Genomic DNA, 22,281 nt, shown 5'->3' with positions numbered 1-22,281 from the left:
CTGTCATTTTATTACTGGTCCCTTAGAAGACACTAAAATGTATGACTCAAATTTATGAACAAATACACATTCTGTAGCCAACACCAAAACAAAGCAGTGCCCTTAGCTCTGAATCAGTCTAGTGTTTGTTAGACTAAATCCTGCTCCCCAAATAAACATTTTTCCTTTGGTGATTAATACAGTTTAGACATTTCTTACTGATGGACTTTATTATATCTAAACTAACATGTTTATTGGCACTAAACAGATGTGAGTGATAATCTTACACAGATCTCATGTGATAAGTTTCTAATTTCACTTTAAAAACCAGGCCTTTCTACTTCCCAGCCAGGCATTTGTTCCAAGTTAGTCAAACTACATGTTACCTACAATAGTTGCTACTTTAACCTAGTGTAGTCTAAATGTGTTGAACACCACTGCCCTCAAGTGGCTGAAGCAAGTACAGCAGCAGCTTTCAGAGCCTAGTAAACCAAATCAGACAGGCTTAGCAGTGTAGAATGAAACTAATCTACAAAGCATCACTAAAAACTGCTGTTTAAAACCATTTCTAACCAGTTTAATGTCCAGAAGAGCAGCAATTTGTTTTTAAGTCTGCACCACTCTTAAAGCTGTTTGTACTAAGTGCAATATTGTCTCTGCCTTGTTAAAACTAAGACTCCAGGTCTTATCTTAGACAGGACCCTCCTGAATGAAAAATGAGACTGAACTGTGCAGTTAGTGAACAGATTTTATTTTATTTTCCGGACATGCAGAAATCTTTGAGAGGCAGCACATGACTAATACTCCTCTCCATCATCCTCTCCTTCACCGTCAGCTGAGTCAATTCCAACCTCCTCATAATCCTTCTCCAGAGCAGCCATGTCCTCTCTGGCCTCAGAGAACTCCCCCTCCTCCATCCCCTCACCCACATACCAGTGAACAAAGGCACGCTTGGCATACATCAGATCAAACTTGTGGTCAAGCCGAGCCCAGGCCTCTGCAATAGCAGTGGTGTTGCTCAGCATGCACACAGCCCGCTGGACTTTAGCCAGGTCTCCACCAGGAACTACAGTGGGTGGCTGGTAATTGATACCAACCTTGAAACCAGTGGGGCACCAGTCCACAAACTGGATGGTGCGCTTGGTTTTGATAGTGGCAATGGCAGCATTGACATCTTTAGGCACCACATCACCACGGTACAAAAGGCAGCAAGCCATGTACTTGCCGTGGCGAGGGTCACATTTCACCATCTGATTGGCTGGCTCAAAGCAGGCATTGGTAATTTCTGCCACTGTTAACTGCTCATGGTAAGCCTTCTCAGCAGAAATTACAGGGGCATAGGTGGCCAGAGGGAAGTGGATACGGGGATATGGCACCAAGTTGGTCTGGAACTCAGTCAGATCAACATTGAGGGCACCATCAAAACGAAGGGAAGCAGTGATGGAGGACACAATCTGACTGATCAACCTGTTCAGGTTGGTGTAGGTAGGACGCTCGATATCGAGGTTCCTACGGCAGATATCATAGATTGCTTCATTATCCACCATAAAGGCACAGTCAGAGTGCTCTAGGGTAGTGTGGGTGGTCAGGATGGAGTTGTAGGGCTCCACCACAGCGGTGGACACCTGGGGAGCTGGATAGATGGAGAACTCCAGCTTGGACTTCTTGCCGTAGTCGACAGACAGGCGCTCCATCAGCAGGGAGGTGAAACCTGAACCGGTGCCACCTCCGAAGCTGTGGAAAACCAGGAATCCCTGAAGACCAGTGCACTGGTCGGCCTGAGGACAAGATAGTGATCAGATGACAGTTTGAGATTTAAAAATCATACTTAAGGATGATTCCTTCTCATAGGCTACCCACCAGTTTGCGCATCCTGTCCAGCACAATGTCAATGATCTCTTTGCCAATGGTGTAGTGTCCACGTGCATAGTTGTTGGCAGCATCCTCCTTGCCAGTGATCAGCTGCTCAGGGTGGAACAGCTGGCGATAGGTCCCAGTGCGTACTTCATCTGAGGAAAATTAGCAGAAGTTATTTTATTTAATTCAAAGTTGCTTGGACTTAAAATTTAAGTTTATGTTTAATGAGCATTTACCAATGACAGTGGGCTCCAGATCCACAAAAACAGCTCTTGGGACATGCTTTCCAGCCCCAGTCTCACTGAAGAAGGTGTTGAATGAGTCGTCTCCTCCTCCAATGGTCTTGTCACTGGGCATCTGTCCATCAGGCTGGATCCCATGTTCCAGGCAGTAGAGCTCCCAGCAGGCATTTCCAATCTGAACACCAGCCTGACCAACGTGCACTGAGATACACTCACGCTGTAGAAAAACGGCGGGGGGGGGGGGAGAGAACAAAAAAAAAAAAAAGTTTTTGTTAATGTTGATTTAAAAAAAAAAAAAAAGCTTATCAGCAGAAACGCAGTGATTAAAGCAGGTTTTGTAGGCTGTGAATCACATGTCAGTACAAGGAGACAAAGGCACTTTTGTCAAGAACAAACTAGACTCAACCATTTAACAGTTTAATCTTTTTCATTTTTTTAACTGGACATTGAGCACATGATTATTTTTCCAGATGTCTCATGTCAACCCTGCAGCATTTCTGTAGCTATGGGTTTTTTTTCCTCCCTAATTTGGTACACACGTCAACATATGCTTCTGTTGTGTAGAGGAGACTCAAATCACTTCATTGTACTCCAAAAACAAAAAGTCACAACTGAGCCCTCACTAATTATATTGGTGATTAATTACCCTGAGGGGAATAACCTGACTGTTTTTTTAAAGTGTAGCTACACCAGGTGTGTCTCTGATGAAGGCCAGATCATGGTGGTTTGTTTTTTGTCACAGAATAAAGTCATTTCTTGCTATTGAGGACAATGCTAGTTTGTGATTGTTGGATTCTATTAGAATAAAACCCGTTTTCTGGGTGCGGATTGTGGGTTCAGATAAATCAAAGCTCCCCCCATATGTAGTTTTGTATGTTGAGTTGTCTGAACCACCACAAAAAATAAAAATAGAGCATTTGGTTATTCAGAAAGAATATTTTTAAAGAACAAAAAGGCTTTTGTTGAGTATTTCCACATCAAGGCTTTGTGGTAGGACAAAGCAAACACAGCTGTATTTAAAGATTTTCACACAAAAGAAGAAAAAGCTACACTACATATAAAAAAAAAACAAACTTAAACGCCCCGTAGAGATCTCAGTGAATAGACTTTGTCTGGTTTAGTTTCATAAAGGCCAGGCCTCTTCAGACAGGCTGCATTGAAGCAGAACTAGGCCAATGTGCAGACCGGAAATACCAGACACAGAGAGTCACGACTGAACTGAACTTGACCATAGAAATCACGTTATTTACCAAAATTACAGCTAAAACGACCCGCTGGAAATAAGATTTAATTAACACTTTAGCATTTTAACTTCACTTCGGGCTATTTCTTAATCTTAGTATCGATTAACACTTGGTTGAATCGACACATAAATATAGAAAAACTATATTTTTATAACAGTATTTTCGCACTCACCATGTTTCCTGAAGCGGTGAAGCGTGGAGAGCCGGAAATGAAAAGACGAAACAGTAGAGTTAGGTCTCACAGACGGGACTTTATGCGTCCTGTGTAAGAAGTCGTCTAACTGATGATTTTTATCTAGGCGTGGCCTTTTATACTCTCTGACCCGGTGGAAAAGAGCCCCTGCTTCCCATTGGTTGGAAATCACGTGAGCTTGTTGCCTATTGGTTGAAATAAAGAGTCACCTTTGTCTTTCAAACGCCACCCGCTCTTCAGGAAAACGTGGTGCTTCTCGGGAAGTTGCATCCAGGTTCTATTGTCTGATCCGAACTCGACCCACACTTGGTTCCGATACCTCATATTGAAGCTTTTTATCTCAACTGCAAATTATATTCTCTGACGTGTGTCCACAATACAATGTGATAATATAATTTGGATTCATCTCCATCCGATCAGATACTAAAGCACCACAGCTGATCAGACAAATAAACTAGATTAAGACTCTAGTGTTTGTTCTCTGATCCAGTGCAAACTAGTGGTTCTATTGAAGATCTGCTATTATTTGTTATTTCATCCTCAGGGAGAGGAGGGAAACCTGCTGTCGTCTTCTAATAACCACGTTTTAATTGTTTTTTCAATACACTCACATGACAAGAGAGGCGGAACTATAGTTCGGTGTGTGGGATCTTTACATTTGAGTGGGTCGTTTTTATAAAACATCAGACCCGTTTTAATCATTATCCCCTGTATTATTGATGTGTCTGCTGGGTTTACACATTGAATGCATGCTCGCTGTGGTTTGAAGGCCTCGTTTCTTCTCACTGTGCAGGTTGTCCTTGATTCTTCAGTGAAGAACACACACACACACATGTGAGGGAAACGTGCAGTTTAATGGGAGTGAGAAGAACCACAGCAGCAGTTTAAAGTTAAGTGTCAGACTTTGTCCATGTTCTGTCGGTTTGACAGGTGGTCGATTGGTTCTAAACGATCATAACTAAAATAGACTTTACAGCCGTGAAGTGTCTCCGGTGTCGGTTAAACCAGCGGCGACGCCACCTTTAACTCCTTACAACATATGACGCTGAGTGATACAGGAAGAAACCGCAGGGAGATTGATGTTTCTTACAGCCAATAGGAAAGTGAGGTTTGCACGCTAAGCCCGCCCTCTTTGCGAAATCGGCCAATCCCGGTGCGGGATGGGAACTTCCGCCACATTGACGGAGTGTGTCCCATTGTACGAGCTGTCCCTGAAGAGTGCCGCGATTGTTTGAGGTGCAGCCCGTGAAATACGCGATTTCTGCTGAGTTGTTTCGTCCGTGTTTTCGCTCGGGGTGGCATGAGATCGCTGTCCGATCTTTACCGAAGAGCAGCGGGTTGTTACAGCGCCGGTCTCGCCGGAGGAATTTGTTAGTTAGCGGCAGTTAAGCCACCTTGCGATCCTGCTAGCCCCGGAGCTAGCTAACCGTAGCAGCAGCTGTTTTACCTCGGAGATCATCTGTGGAAATGCGTCCATAACCACGGGCTGCTTCCCGAAACAAGCTCTCAGAGACGGGATTTAACATCGGCGGTTGTTCGCTCGCCAAACAGCCACTGAGCTAGCTAGCTAGCTGGCTGACGCCACCGGAGTGTCTTTCACAAAAGGGCGACGCGCGAACGAGAGACCTGCTAAGTTCTTGGGGGGATCGAGCCCGGGTCACCGCTCAGACACGTTACAGAATGAATGGGTTCAGCACCGAGGAGGACAGCCACGATGGGCCGCCTGCTCCGCCGTTTTACGGACAGAGCTGCTGCCTGATCGAGGACGGGGAGCGCTGCGGCCGGTCCGCTGGAAACGCCTCCTTCAGCAAGAGGATCCAGAAGAGCATATCGCAGAAGAAACTGAAACTGGACATCGACAAAAGCGTAAGTGAAACCATAAGATCGTGTTATTTCTGTTTCACGTCTGCATTGGTGACTAAGTGCAGAGTGACTGCTGGAAACTGCGCCTCTGCTGCGCTTCGTAAAATGGCTGTTGCCAGGGAACCTTGTTGTCTAACTCCAGTCCGGCCCCATTTTACAGTGACACAAACTGCCAGAAGTTTGTTGGTCGAAGTATCTGAAAAAAATACTTAAAATACTTACAGAGGCTCCAAATTACCTCCAGCACAGTACTAGGTGAAGTTTCCAGTGGGACTTTAATTGGTTTTGTCCTTAGTTTGCGTTTTTCTTACAGGTTTGGCTTTAGATGCTTTACTTTATGCTCTGGGGACGAAACCTTCAGGTCCCCAGCCTCCCTGTGTAGCAGGTAGTCTGGGTGATTTTATCAAGTGATTTCAATATCACTTATTTGAGGAATGTTTCTTAAAACACCTTTACACTGTTTGACCAGCAGGCTCTTCATTGTGTCCACGGCCTTTTGTCTGCTCACAAGAACCATGTTGAGTTAATCAGTACATGAGTACAGAGGAATGACACACACGCTTATGAGGAGGGGACAGAGTTTATGTTGCACGTTAGGCTGAGTTATTGAAATTCCAAACACCCTGTAGCCAGGACTGGACATTGTACCTTGGTACCTTTTGAATGACAACAAAATGTGTCTGTAGAATTCAGTATTGAAAATAGTAAAGTACAGTAGTCTTGTATGCAGAAACTGTGATCCAATCCATGTCAGAGCCATAGTAGTTCTAAACTGGTTTATGTAGATAAAGCTGTTGTACAGCTGTTTAAATCTGAGTACTGCCTGAAAGTAGATATTCCTCCAAATAAGTAGATCATCTTAAAGAGTATTGCTATGGCATCAGTACTAAAACTTCGTCTGCTTTGTGTTTTCATACACTCCATTTTGCACATGTTAGACTGCTCCTTCAGTCCTTATTAATTCCCTTACAGGTGCGACACCTCTATATCTGCGATTTTCACAAGAACTTCATCCAGAGCGTCCGCAACAAAAGGAAGAGGAAGACCAGTGACGATGGAGGGGAATCCCCAGATCATGATGTGGAGGTGCCTGAGGTAATTTGAACTGAAGTCTTACTGACAAACATACACATGAAGATATCAGTCCATGGAGGGATTGTCTTGTGTTTAGTTTTGCTCATGTAGTTTTCAGTGCAGTGAACGTGTCTCCTCAGAGATCATTCCATTTTCATCCCTTTTAAAAGGAGGAAAAAGCCGAAGCTTTGAGCCTTAAATAAACCAGTGAAATGTGCATGATGGAGGTAGGATGAGATGTTGTCACTTGTGATGATTTGCTGACTGACTTAATACCTGCTTGTGTTGTTTTTTTCAGGTGGATCTTTTCCAGTTGCAGGTGAACACGTTGAGACGCTACAAGCGACACTACAAACTGCAGACCAGACCCGGCCTCAACAAGGCCCAGCTGGCAGAGGTGAGCTCACACCGATAGTTCAGGGTGTCTGTCTGCTATCGATGTAAATATTCCATATAAGCCTGTTCCCACAGTAGGACCCCTTTCAGAAACTCAGGAATGTTTTGACCAGCAGCTGCATCTAAATTTGTTTTCTCTGGCACAGTTTCCAGTCCCCAGAAAGTCCCTGCTCTGAGGCTAGTACTGTCTAATGGTCTGCACAACAGTTGTGTGGCGGCAGCTTGTGCACAGCAGCATTAAAAACAACATTTTCAGATATTTTAAGAGCTTTGTCTTCCTGTGTAGAGCTTGTAACGCAGTGTAACGCAATCCTGTTATTGCTTAATGCGACTTAGCGAGGAAAAGGGAGTGCTGGGTTTGATGCAGTGCAACTCCCTCCTAATGCAGAATCGGCAGATTTCATAGGGGTGAAAAGCGATTAATTGTGCACTCGTTGGATTTTTCCTGTTTTGGACTTTTGAGTCTCTTTCAAAAGGAGACATGCAGAGGTAGAATTTTGTTTTAACGGTCAAATGAATGTAATGAAAGGATGCAGAGTCACGTCAGAGTAAATTCAAAGAGGCAGACGTGAAAACATCAGTCGTCACACAAATTTGCTGAGTGATTTGGGTTACACCAGAAAAACCACAAGGTTGAATACAAAGGTAACACCTGTGGCTTCTCAGCTCTGGACCAGTTTGGCAGAGAGACAGGATTACATTTTAAGGTGGTTTAATAATTAGCATTCAAGTATTCAAACTGTTGATTCATTCTCTAAGTCATTTATTAAACAAACATCCCAAATATTTCCTGCTTTAGGATGATTAGTTGGACAACACATTGGCATTGTGGAAAGTTGTGAAGGGTATTTTTCACTATTTTTTCTGTTTTTTATACACAATGAGGTTCAGTTAAAAATATCTACAAATTAATAATGAGAATCATTTTATTGCTAAAAGAAAAGGGAATTTTGAAATCCAGACTTCCTTACCTTGCTTTTATTATGAACATAAGCATCATTGAGTATGAATGGATATTACTTTATAATTAAACTATAGTAATATAGATTATAAAGACTGTTTTTATTTTTCCGAGTTAAATTCTTGATTCTTTTAAGAAATATCTTTTAAATATGACCTTGGTCCTAGCAGTTTTATTAGTTAACAAACTTAATTTCACAACTTTTAAGTAGCGTCTGGGGTCGTTACCTTTTTTGATTCGTGTTAGGAATCATCAGTCTGGCAGTTTGTTCTGTGTGACACTGAAGGCCATTGAGCTGCCCTCATTAGCTGTTTCTGGACCTCTTTCACCTTCATTTCTCTCATTTACAGTGATATACGTGGTGTAGCAGGTCCTATTCCACAGTAATTGCACTTAGAGCAGACTAATTTACCAAATCAACAGGTGGATGTCATGCCTTTGCCTCGGCCCTCATCCTTACAAATCCCTCCTGTACGTTGTGCTCGGTCTGGCTGTGATGCAGGGTGGGGGGGTGTTAAACGTCTCCCTCTCAGAAATATATTTAGTCGTCCGTGCATTGTTGATAACTTGCACAAACAATGTGATTCATTTGGTTGTGTTGTATCATCACACTTGTGCTGGTGAACTTTACGTATCGTGCCTCCACAAAAAGTGGTTGATGCTACATGTGGCTTTGTATTTTAACGAAAGACCGACAATGAAGCGTAAACTAAATGTTTTTAAATGGCCAGGCTGCTATGAGTGGAGTGAAACAGTATTGATGAATGTATTGATCCATCAGCTGTCAGTCTGGCCCACACAGTGTGTTGTAGGGTCAGTGCAGGTGGGGCACACATGACCTTAACATTGCTCGTTGGTTACAGCGCAGCCTATATATAGACAGATATATAGAGAGTTCCTATGCTTGTTTGAGGTGAGGAGCTCGTTTTCTGAGCACCAGTCAAATTATAAAACCAATACACACAAACATGGGAGGTGTATTTTTCTTTTAACCTCCTTTTTCTCCCCCTGTGTAGACGGTGAGTCGTCACTTCAGAAATATCCCGGTGAACGAGAAGGAGACACTGACCTACTTTATTTACATGGTGAAGAGCAGCAAGAGCCGCTTGGACCAGAAAGGGGACGGAGGCAAACCACTGGACTAGACTTCCTGACAGCCACAGCAGCAGTAGCTACAACACAATCACAGTAATCCTTAACCACAGTGACAAATGGCCACAGCAAGCTCCATCTGCAGCAACTGTTCACAAAAGCTGGACACTACTAACAGCAGCAGCAGCTCGTCCTGCAGCCTCAGTCACACCACCACATGAACTTTTGTTGTCCTCAAAGGACGTCTAATGGTAAGAGAATCCAGGGAGGGATGAGTTCTCCACATGTTGTCAAAATGGTCATATTTCCTCTTTGCTTCTCAAAAGTCAGGGCCTGGAAGACTGTCGAGGACCAGGACTCAGTGCGCAGGGTTTTTACGACGTCATGCTGCGATGTGACTTGTGAATATGTACAAAAGAACAGTGTCCAAACTCAAGTAACCTGGTTTAATGCAATGTACAATATAGCTGCCTTAAGAGTAAGAAAAACATAACACATTTTGGTATTTTGGGTAAAACTCCTTTGCCGAGTCGACTGTTAACACATTGACCATGAGGAATGCTTGTGCCAAATAGGAAAGTATGTTGGACTCGAATGCTGCGAACGAGTGCGATTTTAGTTTTGTTTTTTACCTTAATAGTGAATGAATGATTTGTTAAAAGGGGCGCTGCCTTCACTTGAGTCACATCTGACAGATTGAGGCTCGGGGTCAGTTTACCTCAGCACAAAATTCACACAAAACTTCTCAAAGTTTAAAACAAAACCAAACTCGTCCCCTGTATTTAGTCTTTAGTCCCCCTTTTCCAACTGGCCATGGTGCATTCAAAGACAGTTGGTGAATAATGTAGCATTTGACCCACACCTCTCCTTTTTGTATGTAGGTATAAACACACACACACACACGCTGATTAGTTTGGGCATCACTGGTGTTGGTAGCTACTTTTTTTTTTTTTTTTTTAACACTTTCTAGTTGAGCCTTAATTCTACAAGTTGTATAAAGTTGTCTGTTTGCAAATATGATTTTGATTTTTCTTTTTTCCCCTTTTCACCCTGAAGTGTAAAGTGAGTGAGTGAGTGGTGTGTAAGAGTAAATATAGTTATTAGCTGTCATTTTAATATTTATGAGCAGTCTTCATTGTGGACAGTTTTTCAACTTTTGATTTACACTTATCCCATTTTGGAGTAATTATTAGAATTAAAATTAAGTCACTCAGCAGAAATTAAGATTTTTTTTTATTATTATTATTTTATTTTGCATTTTTATGGCCACTTGACATAGTCTGACTGCTTCCTGTGTCCACAGCTCAAGGATTTTGGCACCAAAAGCTGCCGTCAAAACGTAATCCAGTTTATTTTGTCCTGAGTACAAGGTTAACGCCTTTAAAAATGAGAGACTTGTACGCTGTTGCACTGTAACTCTGCCCTTTTGGGTAAAAATGATTTTCTCAGTTACTAGCTGTCGATTATTTATGTAGTTTGTGAAGTGTATGAAATGACTGCAGTTCCCAGAACCTAAAGTTATGTTTTAAATTGCTTATTTTATGAGCAACAGCCCAAAACCTCAACAGGCTTGAGTTTAGAAGTACAATTGAAGATTATCCTTATTCCTTGTGTCCAGTATTTCAGTCAGCTGGGACACAGCGGGATGTGAAACAACCAGTAGCCGCTGGGCAGGTATCATCCAGTGATCCTGGTAACAGGTGAAAGATTTGAAATGAATCAAACGCTGCTGAAAATCCCACAGGTTTATTTTCATTTTTAACACACTGCTGAAGCCTCCAGGCCTCGTGCAACTTTTCATCTTCTCCATATCATCCTCTTAAGTTGTGTTTTTTTTTTTTTTTTTTTTTTTTTTAATGGTGGTGACTACGTGGGTTGTACTCAGTTTCTTCCTCCCTGGGCTTTTCTGTCACACATATTTAAAGTTTGGCCACTTCTCACAGGGTTTTTATTATTTCTCTTTCAGTGTCTTTTGTATTTTCATTTTTGCTTGTAGGTTTGTTAGTGTCATGTAGAGAAACAGCCAACTTTATTAACATATAGGCCTTGCCACATTAACCTAATTGTTGTAATAGAAAAACATATTTAAATACAGTTGCTTATTGCTCCTAATGATCATTATAAATATTATAATAAATGTATTGTACAGGCAGAAGTAACAGTCTTGTCTTTGTGGGTCACCTGGGTGTTTTCTGCTTTTCACACTCTACATCTGTTCACATCATGAAAATAATCTCTTTAAAAACTAAGGATGAAAAATTTGGATTTGCACTTTGTGTGGAAAAAGGTCGCAGCTTCTTTATTGGTGTTGGTGCAGTAACAGCCGCGGACCACTGGGTGTCGCTGTGGATCCTCTTATTAACAGAGGCCAGAATGACAGATGTGGATTTTTACAACATCTGGAGACTTTTAAAAGGGAAAAGTCAACATAAAGCCTGCAGCTGCAGTCAAACATTTTTTAAGAATAGATGCCACTTTCTCACCGGAAGGAGAAACTTAGATTTTGAAGCCAAAGTTTTTTGGTTTTTTTTTTACTTCTCTGTAGCTTGAATTTTGAAGCCTTTAACAGGCACTAACTGTCTGGAGTCACTGAACTTATGTGAAAGTAGGACAATTATGATTCCAGCTCATCCGTTGCTGGAACAAACCTTTGCACGACTAATCAGCACAGGAGGCTGAAATGGGAAATGTGAAGCAAAAGTGAAAACGTGATTGTTTTTCTAACTTCTTCCTCTGTAGGCGTCAAAAAAATAAAAAAGGCCTAGTCTGAAATTAAAATTCAGCATGGAAGCAGTAAAAGAAAAAAAAATGGCAAGAAATTAGAAACACCCAGATAATTAAAGCGATTTTGACTGTGAGGAAAAACTTTTCTGAGATTAAATTCATTTAAAAAAGAAAAATAAAAGAAATTTCTATTACTAATAATAGAAATAAAGAAAAAAATACGTTCTGATTATTTTTCAGTCAAATCTCCGTTGAAGAAAACAGATCAAGAAAAACACTTTGGCTTAAAATAATTCATTTATTTACCGAACTATATATAACTTCACATCTAATGTACATTTCCGTCCATATCCCGCACAGTTACAAAGGTTTTCTCCGTTTGTGTTTGAGTGTTAATGTGTCTAAATGTTAGTGACATTCACTCTGAGGTAGATTCAGTTCAGTATTTTCAATAATCTGCAACAAGCTGGAGACTTTACAGTCACGGCTCCATCGTAGTTTTTTATTAGTTTCTAATATTTTTAAATATTCCGGCTGTGACAAAAAACAATTGTTTTCCCAGTGAAACGTGTTTCCTCTGGACCGACACTGGCGGGTGAGTTTCCCTTTTTGCTCTTAACTTATTTTTCTATTAGGATTATTTTCCCTGTATCATTGTTTCGTGGGTTAAAGGTCAAATACACTTTTTATTCGTTTGATTTAACCTGAATCGCTGCGGTTCTTCTTGTGTGTCATGTTTTGCGAATGAAAACTGAAATAATAGAAACTTTTGAGGCCAAAGTCATTTATAAAAATCAAATAAAAATAAACCGAGTTTTGCGAAGATGTTCAACCTATTGGATGTTTTTATGAAACAGGATTTAAGGTAATTGAGCGTCAAAACAGCTTTTTGACTGGATCACAGCCTGTCGCCTTCAGGGAACACACAAAAACCAACACGTCCAGTAAGAACTGAAATATATTGTGGCTGTGATTTGTTGGTTTATTTATATTATTGATGTTTTCTGACCCAGTTCTGCGCAGAAAAATGGTTTTTTACGGTAAACAACCTCAGATAAAATTGAAGAAGCAATAATTAGAATTGAATTTTGCATCTTTGCATCGTTCAGTTTTGTTTTTTTTATGTTAGATTTACTCCACTTACCCATTGGTCATAATTTATTTCCAGTTTCAGCGCCATCAGATGTGGAAACCACCACCACACAGCGCCGGACAGACGCGTTTCTTTAGGGGAGCCAGATGTTTTTGGACACAATGGAAACATCTGGTCTACAGGACTGGAGGGGTGGAAACACCAAAAAGCAGAAATACCACAAATTTCAAACACCTACAGTCAGATTTGTGTGTCGACAATAGAAACCACACCAGGGGATCGATAAAAAGTGTACATCGTGCCGTTTTCCTCCGCCGTTCGCCGTTTTTACTTGCCCTCCTTTAATTATCAGTCAGTGGTTTGTTTTTTTATCTGATTTGGGTCCAAAGTCTCTGAGCAGGTTTTGGGGCTGAGGAGAAGGAGGAGGGAGGGTCACTGGTTGAGCTCCAGGGCCCAGACCTGCTGCGGCCACCCGGTCCGGCCCTTCACCTTCTTCTCGGCTCCTAGAGAGTCCTGCAGGCCGTCAGTCTGCGGGAGGAGGAAAACCTTATGATCAGCACAGACTCACTTACTGACACTTACTGCAAAGTTTAAAGAAACTACTTCTGCAGCTTCTGGCACCACGTTGCTGTTTATATCGTGACGTTTATATCAGTTTGTCCCCGAAACAACAAGTCAGGCGCTTCAGGGCGTTGATGCAGTGAAACTGGTCAAACCTTTGATTTAAACTTCACAAACCCAGTGACCACACATGGAACTGAACTCAGACCTACGTGGGTGCATGTGGCACTAAATTAGACCAGTGTTGTTAAAGTGAAATGTTTTTAAAGTCATGAGGGTTTTTCAGCTGCTGGGAACATTTGACCTGTTTCACTGTAAATAAAAATGTGACCTCAGTGTGTGAAGATCTAAACTAGATCTGACCTCAAATACTTAATGACAATTCAGCAAAACTATAAACTCCATGATGGATAATGCTCCCAAATATATGTTGCAGGCCTTCGTTAAATTATTTCTAAATGTTTTTACTGAGGCTCAAAATAAAAGGAAATAAATCAGGTTTTGGTTAAATAAACTTTAGATTTTTTTTGTCTGACCATTTAAGATCCGTTTTCTACACCTCCAAATATTTTTGCGTTGACTCATAAATGTGAAGTGATGAGCTGCTACAGAAAAATGTCCCGTGTTGCAATTTTTTTTGCAGCTTTTGGAGGCGCCAACAAACTTACCAGCTCCCGTTTCCGTTTCAGATCCCGGTTTTCAAATTTCTTAATTTCGGCCTTAAAGCCCTCCGTCTCCCCGGAGTCCTTGGCCAGGACGTCCATCAGGTAGGCGATGTAACTGGTCGCCAGGCGTAAAGTTTTAATTTTAGACAGTTTAGTGTCCGCCGGCACGTTGGGGATGCACTCCCTCAGTTCGGCGAAAGCTGTGTTGATGCTCTCCGTCCTCCGGCGCTCCTTCTTCGGCCCCGACGCTCTCCTCTTCCCCATCCCCGCCTGAAGCCCCTCCAGCCGGGCGTCGTGCGTGGCTCCGGGAACCCCCAGCTCCGCGGCCGGGTAGGGCGCCTGGAACTGGAAGTCCGGGGGCACCTCGCCGTGGTTCACCACCCAGCTCTGGAAATACGGCGCATCCTGATGACACCGCTGGACGAACGGGAAGGGTTCGTGCATCAGGTGGTGGTGATGCTGGTAGCTACCGATGAGGTTCATGCTGAGCGGGGGAGAAAATACGGTCGTTGCCGGGTTGTCCGTGGACCTCGGTCTCTCTCTGCTGCTGCCCCACAACGGTCTCTGCTCGGAGATCTCCAACCAACAGGACTCATTCAATACTTAAATATGTATTCCCTCGAATTCATTAACGAGTCAACCCAAACGCAGCCACCGACTTGTGCTTCGTCGTCATTCTGAACGCGACTTCAGCCGAGGGGAAATAGGCCGTAAAAAGTTTATAATTCCAGAGAACAAGTCTCGGCGAAAGTGCAGGGTCCACTTGTGTTTAGGTCTTGCGATTGTTTCCCTGAAGAGGCTGCTCTCATTTACCCAAGAAATGTGACCCCGGTGAAGGTGTGAGGCCTCCAGGTTTATATGATTTGGATGTCAGCGTGGAAAGGGCGCAGCCAATAGCGGAAAGCGCCCAGGATGGGAGGGGAATGTGGAGAGGCTGTAATAACATGCGCTATGGTGCCATATTCTCACTACACTAGGAGCAAATATCTGCCCGCTGGAGTTAGTTACTGGCTGCACAGACAAGTGTGTGTGTGTGCGGGGGGGAAGTAGTTTAAGGTTTTGATTTAAAATGTTGGTTTGAATGTCTTTTCTGAGTCCTGGAGGAGTTTTACGCACAGAGTTTACGCACCACATGTTAAGACTAAGACCTACCTGTTTAATTAGCTGCTGCTGTAACTCAGTGGTGGAAATAATTATCTTATTATACTCGGACTGTCCAAGTGCAACAGGCGTTTAAAGATAAAAAATATGGGAATAGGATTTTGCAGGTGCGCACATGACTTCAAAAGGAAATAATCACAAAAGACAAAAGAACAATCTAATGACAAATCTACACGTTGTGTCCATGTAGACGCAAAACTAAAACCCTCATTTTTGATATGTAGCTTTGTGATCTGGCCTAACGCTGATTCTGTTTATGGAGTCAAGGCAGATATTCTTTTAGAATTAACAGACAATTTATCTTCAAATTGTTGCAATGCGCCATTAATTTACTCTGAAATGATGAGATTATTTTCCTCCTTCTCGGTCTTATCCGCTGCTCTTTTGACCTAACGCTTGTTTTATTATTTTGGTAAATGCGTAATGCTCGTTTTGTGCACGGGATGGCTGAATTTAGACAAAATAATCAGAGCGGAAAGGCCCGAGGAGAATTTATCCACGTCTCCTTTTCCAGTAATAACACCAGGTATATTTCGGGGCGCTCCTATAAGTGTAAATGAAAGGTCTGATGGATTGTTTTGGAACAGGCACCGTCCACGGCCTCTTGTCATCATACCGCAGCAGTATAAGGAAAAGGCCTGTAGAGGCTTTATCTCCGAATTAATTCTCCACAGGTCCTCACACACTAAACATATCATCTTATCTCCATCGCCTAAAAACATTATCCCATTACATTGCATGACCTTGACGCTATTTAGAAACCATTTACGGCCGCGTCTTATCTAAATACAGCCATAAATCAGGAGGTGTCACCTTCCAGCAGGGTTACATGTATTCCATAAAAGCTCTCCCGGCCTGCTCACTGTTTACACCACGGCAGTTTGCAGCATATTTCACTGTCCACCCGTCTCACAATAAATTATCATCAGTCAAAACTTCATGCCCTTTATTTCACACGGATGTACCGACGTGTGCGCAGATTTGCTCCACTGATATTCCTTTATATTCCTTTATGGCCTTAAAATATTTAGTGCTTAAGTGCTAAAATATGTTTGTTTTTTTACCCTTTGTTCTATTTTCTTTCACGGTCTTGTAATATTTTCTGATGTTTCCATAGGTGATAGTTCATAACGTTGGTTATAGGTTTTTATTATATTATTTAAAGGTTCATATCGTCTCCAACCTTTAAGGTCCATTACAGGCACTGCTTTGTTTTAGTTCATCTAGTTTTAATATTTTCATTATAAAGTACAGGTTTGTCAGTTTCATTTAATCAGTTATGGTTTGGAGACAGTATTTGTGTTGCATAAAGTTGTTTTCCACTGTCAGGGATGAAAAGTAAATAGTGGAGCCTCTGATTTCTTTACCCAGAGTGAGAAGTTTCTACTTTTAGATTTAAAGGTGAAAACACACAACTGATTTGTATTAAATTCAGGTCTCATGAGCTGCTTTACCTTCAATGCATCATCAATTCAACACTGGCTCCTCACTTCAATACTTTTCCTTCAGTATCAAAAGGAAGCAGTGCTGAAGTGTTTTTTTTTAATATAATAAACTTTAATTATCTCATGAAAACAGACAAAAAATAAACCTCAAAACAAATAAAGACTGAGATCATGTAAATTAAAAGATCCACATGACTCAAAGTAAAATAAGTTAGTGCACAGACTTTGACAGAAATGTATCATAAATATGAAATCTCAATGAACACATGAAAGTTTATTAGTTTTAGAAGTTTGTTTAAAGAAAATCATATCAAAACAAAACATGAATACGTCTGTTTTTTTATTTTATCCATGTCTGTGGTGCTTTGAAACTTTTACTGATTTTATCATAGTGTCTCTAATATTGATCCTTTTGTGCCAGTGTTATATTCCTGTATTATTCCCTGCAGCCCCTCAGCAGATTGTGGATGATGTTGGGATTATATTGAGCTTCATTCATGTGCAAAACTGTAAAATAGCTAAATGTGACATTGTTGTCGTTGGGTGTGTTTACATTTACTCTGCTTGTATTTTATTTTGTAAGGCAACAAATTCAACAACTATTATAATGTTGACAGCAAACCACTCAGTCAAACTTGATTTTTGTTGTAATTTACATATTTCAGTTCTTTACAGGCGCCTGTCACGTTCCTAATGACACAAAATAACATGCATTGACAACAATTTCTGTATTTTAATGAAGTTGATGCTGTTTCTGCGCCGAGCGAAGGCACATCCTCCTCTCTGTCCCGTTTGCCGCTCACGTTAGCTCCGCTGTCAGCGTGAAACACACCATGCAGCCTCCAGAAAGAAACCCTGACACTGTTGATTAAGACGTCCACTACACAGAGATGAAATGCAATACTGGCCGTGCACCCACCCCCTCTCACTCTGCCCCTCTGTCTCGTTCTGCATCAGTTTCTCCTCCACTTCTCTGTCCTTTCTTTCTCTCTCAGTGCATCTTTCTCACACATTTAGCCACAGCCCTCTTCTTCTTCCTCTTCACTTGTTATCACATAAGGTGCTGAAAGACCTGGGCAGCAGTAATAGTCTCTTCATATTTTGCTATCAACCCCATTTGCTTCCACTCGTCCCCTGCTCCCTCTCTCTCTCTCCCCTCTTGCTGCTTTGCCAGGGGAAACATCCAAAATAGGTCACAAGGAGCCATCTTGGCCGTGTTATGAATTCTCCTCATGATTGTTTGTGTCATCGTGTAGATTTTTCAATAGACACTGCTTCCCTGCTCTTCAGAGTGCTTACCCTCAACTCTACATTTTCAAACAAATATCCCCCCTCGTTCAAAGATGGACACGCTCCACACAGAAAACACTGCAGAGCACGCTCAGCCCCGACTGTTTATCATACAGGGGCTCGTACAGTATATGTATCCACCTCTGGCTGCATCCACGCCGTCACGCAAACTTAATTAAACCCATTGGGCACAATTAGACATGGCAGCTCCTCCTCGTTCTGGGAAATGTGGGCAAACTGGGTCACGTCATTGCGGTTCAGGCGTCCCTCGGAGGCCCAGTGCCTGATGGGAGAAGAAACCTCAGTCAGTGTCCTCCAGCAGCGGGACAAGGTTTAAAAATGACCCATTGCACTGAATTTAAACATATCCTACTCCTGTTTGGGGTCAGAGTTCATCTCATTGAGCCAAATGTCTGATATGTATTTCTTTGTGTGTGTGTGTGTGTGTGTTTACATTGAAAAGTTCTGAGGAAATAATTTTCTTTCACTTCTTCGATACTTTACTTTTGTCAGTGTTCATTTATTTGTGTCGCTCAAAGCTTTAAAACCTTTTCCAAATTAGATTTAAAATAAATTGAGCTGTCACTGGATGATCCACAGAATCTCATCTGCTGCAGAAACTGTTTTCCCCCAGTGAAAACTGTGTCCTGTGAACTGTCCATGTTGAAGGACATCAACATGGACAGTTGGTGCTTACAAAATACATTTTAATATTTAAAAACCTACCAGTCCCTCAGATCATCGTTTGTGTCTCGGTAACTCTTTATTTTATCCTGCAGCTTCAGCATGTTACACTCCATCAGCAGATGTAACCGGATCAGTCAGTCACCAACAGCCCCTCAGATTTAATCCAGTCTCCCTGCAGGAATCCTGAAGATGTTATTTTATCGCAACAAATGCTGAATTTTCTGAAATATGTTTTAACTCCTGCTGAATGTTTTCTAAGTAGCAAACATAATATGACTTATGTGAGTTTTCAGTCATTAGTGTTTGCAAAATAAGAATAAAACTGATGAGATTATTTTTGTTTAAGCAGCTTTTGGTCGGTGCTGATGTAAGTTTTTAGGGTTTAAGGTTTAGTTTAACTGCATGAATAAAATTATTATTATTCTCAAGCTCCAACTCGACTAAATAAAGTTTAAAGTTTGTCCTTTGGGAGCTTTACCAGACCATTTGCTTTTACTACTGCAAAACATCTTTTTTCCACTTTCTCATTTCTTTTATTATCTCAGCACAGGAAACTCTCCAGTGGATCTCCACCATGTCAGACGCTGCTTTCTTCTGTTATATATTGTCTTCTCTTCTGTCATCTGCCCATTGATAAGCGATTGTCGTCTCCATGAACGTCTGCTCCCTGGTCATCTGCATCTCAAAGCTCCAGGAACGGTGCTCAAGCTGCTGTAAGTCTGCCCGAGCTCAGCCCATAAAGATAAGAGCAGGACGGCTGGAATGTGCAGCGGAGAGGTGACAGTGACGGAAACTGACATAAACTCCAACACTTTCTGTAAATACCTTTTAGCTTTTTTTTGTTTATCTGACAAGTCGCTTAAGCTCTTTTTTTTTTTTTTTTTATCAGTAATGATCTGGGCACTTTATATAGATGTAATGAAACGATACTGATTTGAGCCATAAACACTTCACCACTGTCCTGACACCTGCAGGTAGTTTGAACACTTTTATTTTGTCGGCAGCAGAAATGTTTTCTGATTCAAAGAAAACCTCCGAAACTTTGCCATCGTCCGTGGAAAGAAACGTGATGTGGTGTAGCACAGAAACTCTGCAGCAAGACAAACAGATCAATACAGTTCTAGATTAATCAATCAATTCGATGTGGATTCTGTAAAGTCATACGAATGTTTGCATTCAGGCAACAGGTGTGAGCGTTTACTGATTTTTGTGGCTCTAGTTTCATTTCTAAATTCATCACCTGTGCTGAACCACGGGCACTTCAGGTTTATGCAGCAGCTCAGGATGCAGGGACCAGTAAAAACAACACAGAGAAAATGATGCAATTTTTACAGCTGAGGAACCGAAACCAGACATTTTTTTGCTGGATAGAAATTATCAGTGAATTTTTAACTAATTGTTTGAGCCAAAGGTCACCACGAGGTCATGATGAGAATCTCTGAGGCCCAAGAAACAGCTTAAAGAAACTTTAAATGTAAAACCACATGTTGTTTGATGTTTTGGTGGTGCCCTGGTGTTTATCTGGTTTAGCTTAAAGTCTGATTTCTTTTTATGAAGTTGAATTTTCACACATTTTTAATTTCTTCCTGAAAAATTAAGATTTGCTTGTCGTGTTTTTTTCCTGGTCAGATTGTCTGTGGATTTTTAAATTATCATTATTATTATCATTATTATTATTATTATTATTCAGGCACAAAGAGAAATATTACGGGCATTTGCGATTATTTTCCGAGGTCTTGAAGACAAAATGATTACTGAGGGTAGTGGAAGTAGTTGACGATAAAATTTATATTTTGGGAAGAGCTAGAATTAATTTTTTGAACTATAAAGCAAAAGATGTAATTCAGTGTCAGATGTCAGAAAAGCTGCACGTATCCATGTTGATCCTCACTTTATACTTGCACTGGTCAGAAACATCAAATCAAAGCTCCCAACTCACACACACACACACACACACCTTTACCAACACACACACACACTCAGGTCCTGCGCCCGGGGCTTGTGGACCACCGGCAGATTGGCCTCTAATGATTTCACAGCAGCAGATTTAACAGAGGGTGGCTGCTCTGTGTCAGACGACCCCAGAGGGTTTGGAAAGGCTGACAGTCAAAACAGCGGCACAAAGGTTTGACCCTGAGATATCGAGAGGTGGAGACAGTTCAGAGCGACTTCTCTAAAAGCATTTTAACACTGAAGACGCTGCATCCATTTCTCAGTCTGACCTTGTATGAATTCCTTGTTTTCTCTGTTCAGTCCTGAGCATCTTCTATTATCTCATCACTCGTATTTTCCACAGCTGCAGAATAAGGAAATTTCATGTCCATCAAACGACTGAAGTTGTTTATTTGTTTATGTGAACGGAGCCGCGCTGCTCGTGTTTATCTGTGTTTCACTATGTTTAAATGTTGACTGCTTTAACTCTGGTGTCAACACGACTGTAAACTCATCTGACCGAACGTTATCACCCCATTAAATGTCTGTTATCAGTTGTTATCATGCTCATAATTATTATTCATCAGGGGCAAGCTGCACCTACCAGTAGGCCAGAAGATGCACGTCCTGTTATAAGGTTTGTGTTATAATCAGTCGTCCTCCAGTGACATCTATGGTCCAGATACCAAACTGATAACTACAGTTTAATGGGCTGATAATGTTCGAAATCTGTTGATCGCAACTTAAACTTAGTTTGTATTTTAACAAAGAAATATTTACTTTTTGGTCCTAATATTTAATGTTGAAATAATTTCCCCCCCTTTAAATTTCCTCTAATATGGACTTCAGCCTTAAGGGGAAATTTAAGGGAACTAAACAGAGACCAGTGTCACTGCAACTTCTAATTTGGGCTGTGACCTTTTCTAAATGTGTGTGTTTCCTCAGTGAGAATACACACACAGGAAGAAAAGCATCTGATGAGCTGTGTGCAGGCTGCTGTGTACACTAACACCGTGTGCTGGTGTTGCGGTCACATAATTGCCCCTCAGGTTCTTAATGACAGAGGCAGCTAGTTAAAGCCTGACCATTCATACTCAGCTCTCTGCAGCTCACTCTCCTGCTCATTAAAACACTGAATGGGCCACAGATGTGGAGTCACCCATTAGTTTTACCTGGAAGGAGCTTTGGGAGAGGTGAAGTTAGGAAGTGTAACCGAGGGCTTCATTTCCCCAATGGGGCCACCCAGACTAAAAATGTCTGCACTGGTGACGGTGTAAGGAGACGTGTTTGTCCACTGACAGATGTTACCTGCTGTATGTGGAGAAACAACAAGATGGAGATGTTCGCAAAGACTCAAAGACAGATTTAAGTTTTTTGTTTTTTTTTTACGACTAACCAAAACCTGGAGTATTTGCTGGTTGTGGTTCAGTTTCTTTGGGTGACTTTTAAACCTGGTTCTACTTACAGGATCAACCTAAAGAGCAATTCTTCAATCCTAATAATTAGCAGAGGTCACTCATTTCTTTTAAGGGGTTTTCTAAAAGAAGAATCACAAAGGAGGTAGTTACTAGATGCTCAAAAATCATGTGAGCGGCTGTTACAGCAGGAGGTTAAGGCCCATGTGTTGGGGAGACACTCGATAATCACATATGGGTGTAAAGATTTGATGTTGACGCAGCTACATTCAAACTGATTTTATTACATTAATAATATTTGCCAAAGATTTTAGATGATTTAGCTGCATATTGACAGAAAACGTATAGAGAATACCTTTCTGCTGGTGGGGACCAAAGCAGAGCTAAAATGAGAGTTTGGCATATTA

The 22,281-nt window shown here is 41.5% G+C and overlaps 3 protein-coding genes across 3 annotated transcripts; 1 reads left to right on the top strand and 2 right to left on the bottom strand.

Annotated features, from left to right (window-relative positions):
• Positions 1 to 709: 709 nt before the first annotated feature.
• On the bottom strand, positions 710 to 3,623 carry LOC113142618 (tubulin alpha-1B chain-like). The gene is made up of 4 exons (XM_026327661.2): positions 3,495 to 3,623; positions 2,073 to 2,295; positions 1,840 to 1,988; positions 710 to 1,757 (listed from the first exon to the last, which is right to left on the bottom strand). Exons 1-4 carry the CDS (start codon positions 3,495 to 3,497, stop codon positions 777 to 779), a joined length of 1,356 nt encoding a protein of 451 aa, XP_026183446.1. The 5' UTR covers positions 3,498 to 3,623; the 3' UTR covers positions 710 to 776.
• Positions 3,624 to 4,678: 1,055 nt separating this feature from the next.
• On the top strand, positions 4,679 to 10,504 carry sap30l (sap30-like). Its single transcript, XM_026327664.2, has 4 exons — positions 4,679 to 5,381; positions 6,351 to 6,473; positions 6,751 to 6,849; positions 8,826 to 10,504. The coding sequence occupies exons 1-4, from the start codon at positions 5,196 to 5,198 to the stop codon at positions 8,952 to 8,954; spliced, it is 537 nt and encodes a 178-aa protein (XP_026183449.1). The 5' UTR covers positions 4,679 to 5,195; the 3' UTR covers positions 8,955 to 10,504.
• Positions 10,505 to 12,478: 1,974 nt separating this feature from the next.
• Positions 12,479 to 14,747, bottom strand: LOC113142619 (heart- and neural crest derivatives-expressed protein 1). Its single transcript, XM_026327663.1, has 2 exons — positions 13,948 to 14,747; positions 12,479 to 13,246 (listed from the first exon to the last, which is right to left on the bottom strand). The coding sequence occupies exons 1-2, from the start codon at positions 14,425 to 14,427 to the stop codon at positions 13,151 to 13,153; spliced, it is 576 nt and encodes a 191-aa protein (XP_026183448.1). The 5' UTR covers positions 14,428 to 14,747; the 3' UTR covers positions 12,479 to 13,150.
• Between the last annotated feature and the right edge of the window lie 7,534 nt (positions 14,748 to 22,281).

The sequence above is a fragment of the Mastacembelus armatus genome, chromosome 14, assembly GCF_900324485.2.
Source record: "Mastacembelus armatus chromosome 14, fMasArm1.2, whole genome shotgun sequence".
NCBI classification, from domain to species: Eukaryota; Metazoa; Chordata; class Actinopteri; order Synbranchiformes; family Mastacembelidae; genus Mastacembelus; species Mastacembelus armatus.
The sequence above is the reverse complement of the archived record's forward strand: the minus strand, read 5'-3'. Positions and strand labels throughout refer to the sequence as shown.